The 8,741-nt window shown below is 32.8% G+C and overlaps 1 protein-coding gene across 1 annotated transcript; it reads left to right on the plus strand.

The window, feature by feature from the left end:
- Positions 1-1,652: 1,652 nt before the first annotated feature.
- Positions 1,653-6,478, plus strand: LOC109337678 (uncharacterized membrane protein At1g06890-like). Its single transcript, XM_019574700.1, has 8 exons — positions 1,653-2,009; positions 2,236-2,372; positions 4,004-4,188; positions 4,302-4,369; positions 4,784-4,916; positions 5,471-5,632; positions 5,730-5,987; positions 6,089-6,478. Exons 2-8 carry the CDS (start codon positions 2,252-2,254, stop codon positions 6,182-6,184), a joined length of 1,023 nt encoding a protein of 340 aa, XP_019430245.1. The 5' UTR covers positions 1,653-2,009; positions 2,236-2,251; the 3' UTR covers positions 6,185-6,478.
- The last annotated feature ends 2,263 nt before the right edge of the window (positions 6,479-8,741 follow it).

The raw sequence follows: 8,741 nt of genomic DNA on the forward strand, positions 1-8,741 counted from the left end.
CATGATGCCCTTGTGTAATCACAGCAGAGTCGTGTATACTTATTCCTTATGCGGAGATTCAGGCTTCCATTTGGGTCCTGGAGAATGGAATGGGGATCTTTGAAAGCAAAGTGCTATCAAACATAAAACAAATTCAACGTGTTATGATATTTTTATACTTTTTTTATTTGCATGAGATGATACTTTTACAAAAACAAAGTCAAGAACTCTCTTTCTACAGTGGAGAGGATCCTTGTTTTAGAGAATGCATCCCCCATGATTATTAAATGATAATAGCGATTAGCTATTTCACTCGTGAATCAACACTTTTGCTTTTACAGGTTCCTTTATTATATAAAAGTATGTACACTATAGTCCTCAATTAGTGTATTACTTAGATATTTTCTTGAAAGATTGGATGGCCAACTTACTAGTTTTGTGTTCTTGAAAGATTGGATGGCCAACTTAGTTCATCAAATATTTTGTTCATCAATTAATTCCCTTAAGTATCAAATGGACATTATGTTTGTCATTGAGACTCCCCAACTGCTCTTGCCTTCCTTCCCGGTATTTTTATATAAAGGTTGTAAAACATCATACCAACCTAATAACAAATAACATTTTCTTTCTTATTTGGGTTTCACACATTATTTTATAATTTATTACAATTTTCAATGAAATAAGAACAATATATACTTTTTCTTCATAATGATAAACATTATTCTTATTTGTTCTCACACTCTACCACATTCTTAACTAAATACCTACTTTTTTTGTTCTTTCTCCTTGATATTATTTCTCTCATCATTCTTATTTAAGAACATAATTCATAAAATAAAAAAATATCATAATGGAAAATAGAGTAAGAATATTCACATTCTATTAATAATAACTTTAAGAATAACCATTGTGGTTGCTATATATATATATATTCTTAATTTCCTTTGTTGTGTTTGTGTGATGAATGTGCTCCATAACTTATGAATTTTGTCCCAAGAACATAAAATTTTCAACTCACACAAACAACAAATTTCATAACCAGTTTCGCTGTAACAGCATTAATTTTATTTTTCTGGGTGGTCTGTGACACGTTTATTTATGGAATTGTTATATAATAAGTACTGAAAGATATTATTTAAGAAAAAACTGAAATATTTCCCTAAAAATAATATTTTTAGGTCTCTGAAAGTGGAGATTTTTTGGTATAAGTAAGTGTCTCATCTCTTTTAGGTAAGGAACTAATCCTAGGATATATAATTGTCCCTCTCACTTTTAGAAACCAAATCTTTGTATTTTGATTATCATGAGAATTTAACATAACTTTACATTACAAGTGTTGGTTTGATTGTCTAAAACAAATTTCATTTTTTATGTTCGTTGAACACTGCTTTGACATAAATGAAACAGAATACATAATGATGTCACACACATTATTGAAAATTAAATATTCTGTTTATGACCATCTTTATTCAATAACCTCTCAATTGGAACAAGTACTATCAATAAATCTGCATCACAATCAAGAACCAAGTGACATTTTCACGGTTCATTTTTTTCAGGTAAAAAAAATAGAAAGCTAAAAAAGCAAAAAGTTTCAGCTTCTCAAGACCAATAGTATTTTAGCATGCTACAAATCAAAACTTTATGTTTTTATTTTTAGTAAGAGTTTATTAATCACTAATCTTTATTGCCCTTTTTCTTTCCTTTATCTTCTTCACCATTGTAGTAGTTTTTTCCCCTCATCGACCTTCTTTCACTCTTTGCAACGAGCACGTACCAAATTGGCATTGATCAGCATTTTCACTCCAAACGATAAAAATAGAGTCTTTGACTCTGTTGCAAATTGGACGTGAATGCGATCAATGCCAAGAGCTTAATGACCCCTTTTAATTTTTGTTTTCATTTCACTGAATCACATTTACTCTTAGTTTCATGACCCAGAATCTTAGATTGTTCATAATCGTTAGATCCAAGAGCTTTTTTTGACAATTCGCTGATAAGTGATACCCATTTAGTTTAACTAATCTGATGTAAGTTTTTTCAATGTGCTTTTTGCTAAAGCTGTTATTTTGTTTTCTGGGGTTTGGTTAATTATGCTGCTCTTGAACCTTTAGTGTTGTATGCTTCATTGTCCTCTTGCTGTAATTTGTCTTTTATATCTTTCTTTTTTTGTTTTTGATGTTTTGATTTTGGAAAATTTTGGGTATTTTTGTTGTTGTTATGACTTTTTTGTTCATTTCATTTGTTTTTGTTTAGAGCAACAAATAAAAAGATGGGTGAGGGAGAACATTTTCAGCTTGGAACTGTGGGAGCCTTGTCTCTATCTGTTGTGTCATCAGTGTCAATTGTGATTTGCAATAAGGCATTGATGAGCTCACTTCATTTCATTTTTGGTAAGAAGGTTTCCAAATCGGTATAGTTGTCTACTTGTTTCACCTTCCTTTTATGTTTGTTGGTGGCAATTATAACTGTATGCTTTTGCATTTATGTGCTTGTGTATGAGTTATTTGATAATATTAGGGATTGATGTTTGATAAGCCGTATAATTCTTTGGGATAAGATGAAAGGGGTTAAATTGAGATGTGATTTCATTCATGGAAGTATTAGAGTTGAAGGTTTTGGGAGCTTCCCCTCCCATATTTGGCTTATTTTTTTAGATATGATTCCACAGTTGCCATTTGAGTACACCATTCATTGTCAGTTTGTACTAGTACTACGTGATCTTTGGTCAAGGGCTCAAGGCAAATTTTGGAAGCATGCAAACCATCCATCCCCTGAGTAATGGTAGAAGCAATGATTGAATGTTGTACTTGTGGAAAAAGACAATTTTTCGTCTGGCTTATTGGCTGTGTAAGGATTGTAGTTTAATAGGTTTTGTACTTGGGCATGAGAGCGCTGTGCCAATATCCATCCTTGTCGCAATTTTTTTATCATACTTAGTCATGGACTTCTACAACACGTTTTAAATAAAGTAATAAACATGACGCGGCAATCATGTGTAAATAAGAATTGGGGGTGCATCCAAGGAGTTATGACTTATGAGTATTAACTTAATTCGCCATGCATCTTCACATCATTTATTAATTTGTTAATTTGCAGTTGAATTTATGAAGGTCATTTTACTATGATCTCAATTCTTTTAAGGGGGATTCGCAGGGTGGGCAGGGGTACGATATATAGCAACACTAATATCTTTTTGTGACTGCCGTTCTTTGAAATTTCCAGGTTTCCCTTTTTATATTTTAAGTATAACTTGTTAGAATTAAGGTTTTAATTCATCTCCTTGGAATGCCCTATATTGTATTAGCGGTCCAGGCAAACTTTGCTTATTTAGGATTTCAGTTGAAAATTTTGAATGAATGTCACTTTATACTTAATGGTACAAGAATAATATGAGAAGGTGGAGGAAAATGAAATGTATTTTGCTTTCACTCATGATGAACAATCATTTTCCACATCTTGCACTCAGTAAGATTAGAGGTTAATAAAGTGTTAATTGGAGGTTGGACTTTTCTTTCAAAAGAATTGGATTTTTGTCAAATTTTACGACTTATAATTTGCCTGTGTTTTGAATTTAGTTTCATACATGGTGTTCATCGGAATACATGCCATTCTGTTGATATACTTTCCTTTTCTGAATTATTATTTGCTCTTTGAAAATATAAATTAATGTCTTATCCACTACCTAGTGAAGGATTTTGTCTTCCTTCCCTAGATCAATACTGCTACTGAGTAATGTGAATAATATATAGTTTGCCTCATAAAGAATATAGTTATTGGTTCAATTATTAGAAATGACTAAACACTAAAAAGGCCCAAAAGTAACATAAATCATTAGACATCTCAAGCCTTTATTTACTAATATTTGCTAATTTTAATTCCTGTTGACGAGGAGGGTTATTAGGTAAATTTATCACCACTGTAATTTGGTGTATCTGATGTTTTGGGGAGCTTCATGTTTACATTCCATTGTATTATTTGAGATTTACAAGCTTTTGAAACTTTTCCATTTTGTATTATGCAGCTACAACTTTGACAAGTTGGCATCTACTTGTCACATTTTGTTCACTTCATGCGGCACTAAAAATGAGAATTTTTGAGCACAAACCTTTTGAACAGAAAGCTGTGATGGGATTCGGAATTCTAAATGGAATCTCAATTGGACTTCTAAATTTGAGCCTGGCCTTCAATTCTGTGGGCTTCTATCAGGTACTCTTCTTGTTTGGGTCTCAGTTCTGTTTTTCTCATGTGTTTTTTTAATTTGTGTTGTTTAAGCAGTTTTGTAAGTTTTTTTGAACAAGTTCCATCTTATTCGCATTCAGATGACTAAGCTGGCAATCATTCCATGTACTATTCTGCTGGAGATCCTATTTCTCGGGAAGAAATTCAGGTCCCTTATAGTTTTCTATAATTGATATGACATTTATGATTGATCTGTTAATATATGTCTCAAATATTTCATAATAATTTATCTAAGTATCATTAAAGAAATATTATGCATATGGGCGTATCAACCTTTTTTTTTTTCCTTCGCTTGCTGTTTCCTTCAAAGCAATTTGATCCATTTAGAGTGGGCATGTCATAAATTTCAAGTTGCCGTGTGATTATCTACATGTCATGTGCCTTTCTGTCCTTTATGCTTGCCACAATTTCAAGGCATATATAGGCCTTGTTGTTTTGACTTGAACAATTTATCATTATCTGATATCTTGGTTGCTTTTGTCTTCCATCGTGCAGTTGCCTTCCTTTATATTTGCATAAATTTTGAACTGTATTAACTGCTTTCCCATTGTTGTCATTGCAGTAAACGAATACAGTTTGCCCTTGGTATCCTCCTTGTGGGTGTTGGAATCGCGACGGTTACTGATTTGCAGCTCAATGCTTTGGGCTCTTTCTTATCTTTACTAGCAGTGATTACAACATGTGTTTCACAGATTGTATCCTTACTAGCCGCTCAAACTTTTAACAGAACTAAGAGATATTTTTTGTCACGAATGAAATCAAAGAATCTGTTCTGCAATAGCCTATATGCATTGATCCTTAGCCATATAAATGTTTTTTCATAAAAATTATGCTTTTAATTGCATAGGGAAAAACATGTGTGATGTAAGTGCATACTATTAACTAACCTTATAAATTCGCTCTTCGTGATAATCATCCCGCTAATTATGTTGTTAAAAGGATGCCATATAAGTTTGCATTTGGTATGTGAAAAGGTGCTTTCTTTCATGAGTTAGTACAGCTCTTATTTTCATAGGTTTTTTACTGTAAGAGTAAAATTGTGACTCATTGCATGCATTATCTCCAGTTTTACCCCAAATCTGTGTGTATGTATTTTCCTTATTTTTCAAAATTTTAAAACTAATTTGGATATATATGTATATATATTTCTGTTGTACATGAAAGCTTGAGAAAGGTGGCCCTTTGTTTTCTGAGTAGGATACTACTTACGTATTCATGTATTGTCGAGACCTTAATTAGTACATTTCAGATGACAAATACCATCCAGAAGAAGTATAAGGTTTCTTCTACCCAACTTCTGTATCAATCATGTCCATATCAAGCAGCGACTTTATTAATCTCCGGACCATATTTGGATAAAGTTCTGACGAACCTAAATGTCTTTGCTTTTGAATATACAACACAAGTGATGGTGAGATTTAAAATCACTCTGCTTATTTAGTTATTTTTAACCCAAACTCTTCTTTTTATAACTAACATATTTTAAACTATTATTTTCTGCATTTCAGGTTGTCATTGTTCTCTCATGTCTTATTTCTATATCTGTAAATTTTAGTACGTTTCTGGTAATCGGGAAGACTTCTCCAGTCACCTATCAGGTTCTTGGACATCTGAAGACATGCCTGGTATTAGCGTTTGGTTATATTATTGTACGCGATCCTTTTAGCTGGAGGAACATACTAGGGATTTTGGTAGCCATGGTTGGGATGCTTCTATATTCCTACTATTGCACTCTTGAGACTCAGCAAAAAACAACTGAATCAGAGGTTTGTTTTATTTACATGATTCATTTCGCGTTGTGTTTGTCTTGATCATTTACGACTACAAGAGCCAACTTTTTGATTACTTGTTATCCTATTGTTTGCAGGCAAGAGAAGGTGAATCCGATCCTCTTATCAATGTGGAAAGTGGAGGTACATTATTGAACAAAAGGCCCCCTGTATGGAACAAAGAAAAAGACTAGAAGCATGCTTGATGACCTTTTCAACAGAGAACAATATATTGGTCTATATAGGAACCATACCCGGAATTAGAAATTTCTCCCAAACCTATCTCTCAAATACTTTTAGGTGTGAATTGTTTCCCTTGGTACTATTAGCTTAGAAGTGTATGCAGTGATAGCCAGCCTACAAAATTAGTGGCAAAAAAAGGCTATCTCTAAGTTTTTGGGCCAACAAAGATGGCAGTGTATTAGATAGTGGCAAAAAAAGGCTATCTCTAATGTTATATATATGCAGATATTCCAATATTTTCTTCATTGAAGAAGCATATAAATATTTGATGGCAATCTTGAACATGTTTCAATAGTTATATATAAGGGAATGTTAACAAGTGTGGTAAGGGTATTGTTAGATATTTCCCGATGATGGATGAAATACCAATCATAGGAACTTGAATCTCATGATTCTCACACATAATATAAAACAAGGATACAAAGTCATAGATCAAATATGGATGAGTGGTATGGAAATTTCATGCAATGTAATCTCAAACATGTCTATTTCCAACTGGTCATTTTGCATTCTTTAGTGAGATCAATACAAAGTCCTTAATTGCAACACAATAGTTACAATACATAAGTTCAAAATAGAATAATAAACTATCAACTTTATTATGCATAAAATTATATATGATGTCCAAATTAAGTCAAAACATATAGACTCCCACTGAACTAAGGTATCCTAAGGAGCAATACTCATATGAGCAATATGCTCATGAAATACTTTAGGTATCAAACTCTTAGTCATTGGATCAGATAGCATAAATTTTTTCCCTATATGTTCTATGAATTTTTTTCTATTTTGAACACTTTCTTTAACAACCAGAAACTTGATATCAATAAAATTTGATTTTGTAGAACTCCTAGTATTGTTGGAGTAAAGAACCATGGACTTACTATCACAATAAATTCTCGGTGGTCTTTTAGTACCATCAACCACACGTAAGCCACTGAAATTTTTTCGCAACCATATGTCATGGTCTGATGTTTCAAAATAAATCATGAACTCTGCAACCAAGGTTTAAAGAAGCTATGAGCGTCTGTTTAGCAGACTTCCAAGATATAACACCTTCAATCAAGATAAACACATATCCAGAGGTGGAGTGTCTATTGTCTAGACACCAAAAAATCGGAGACAGAGTACCCAATGATCTCTAAATTCTCATACCCCCAATCAGTGAATATGTACTCCTTTATTCTCTTTATGTGACACATAACATGTTTGACTGCCTTCCAATGATGCATTACAAATTTGCTCAAATATCTTTCTAAAAAAACTCTCACAACAAATGTTATTTCGAGACGTGTGCAAACTTGATCATACATTAGGCTTCCTACTGCATATGCATAAGGAATCTTTTGCATCTGGTATCTTCCAATGTCATTTTTGGGGCACTGTTCGAGACTAAACTTGTCTCCCTTAGCTATAGAGGTATCTCATTGTTTACTTTCTTTCATATCAAATCTATCTAGGACTTTATCTTTATAGCTTTCTTATGATAACCTTAGGATACCTTTAGCGTAATCTCTTAGTATCTGAATACCTAATACATAAGAAGCTTCCCCAAGATCTTTCATTTCAAAATTCTTAGTTAGAATTCTCTTGGTCTTATACAATAGTCTCATATCAGTGCTAGCAAGCAGTATATCATCGACATATAATACCAAGAATATAAATTTATTCCCACTGAACTTGTAGTACATGCAATCATCAACTTTATTTGCCTCAAAACCATACGAGGTAATAACTTGATGAAACTTGTGATTTCATTGATAAGAAGCTTGTTTAACGCCATAGATGAATTTATTTAATTTGCAAACCATTCACTTTGAGCCAACTGACACAAGGTTTTCTGGTTGCACCATATATATCGTTTCTTCAATGTCATCATTTAGAAACACAGTCTTAACATCCATATGATGTAGCTCTAAATCAAAATGAGCTACTAGTGCCAATATTATTCTAAAATAATCCTTCGAAGATACTGGAGAGAAGGTTTCTTTATAATCCATGTCTTCTTTCTGAGTGTAGCCTTTAGCAACTAGACGAGCTTTATATCTGTCAATATTACCCTTTGAATCCTTCTTGGTTTTAAATATTCATTTGCAACCAATAGGTTTCACACCTGCAGGTAATTCGACAAGATCCCAGACGTCATTATCATGCATAGACTTCATCTCATCCTTCATGACATCAATCCACATTTGAGAGTTAGAACTTTTCATGGCTTGACAGAAGTTCAATGAATCATCTTCTTTTAACCTGATGTCATCCTCATGTTCTTGAAGAAATACAATATAATCATCAGAGATTGCACTTCTCCTTTATCTAGTGGATCTCCTTAATGACACTTTTACTTCTTGAGATTGTTGAATTTGTTCTATAGGTACTTGAGGGAGAACCTTAGTATTGTCTTGTTCTTGAATATTGTGAGGAACAATATTCTGAACAATATCTTCTAGTACCGAATTTATTCCTTGAATGGTAATAGGCACAAGAACATGTTCACCATTAATGACA

The sequence above is a fragment of the Lupinus angustifolius genome, unplaced genomic scaffold (assembly GCF_001865875.1).
Source record: "Lupinus angustifolius cultivar Tanjil unplaced genomic scaffold, LupAngTanjil_v1.0 Scaffold_9_137, whole genome shotgun sequence".
NCBI classification, from domain to species: Eukaryota; Viridiplantae; Streptophyta; class Magnoliopsida; order Fabales; family Fabaceae; genus Lupinus; species Lupinus angustifolius.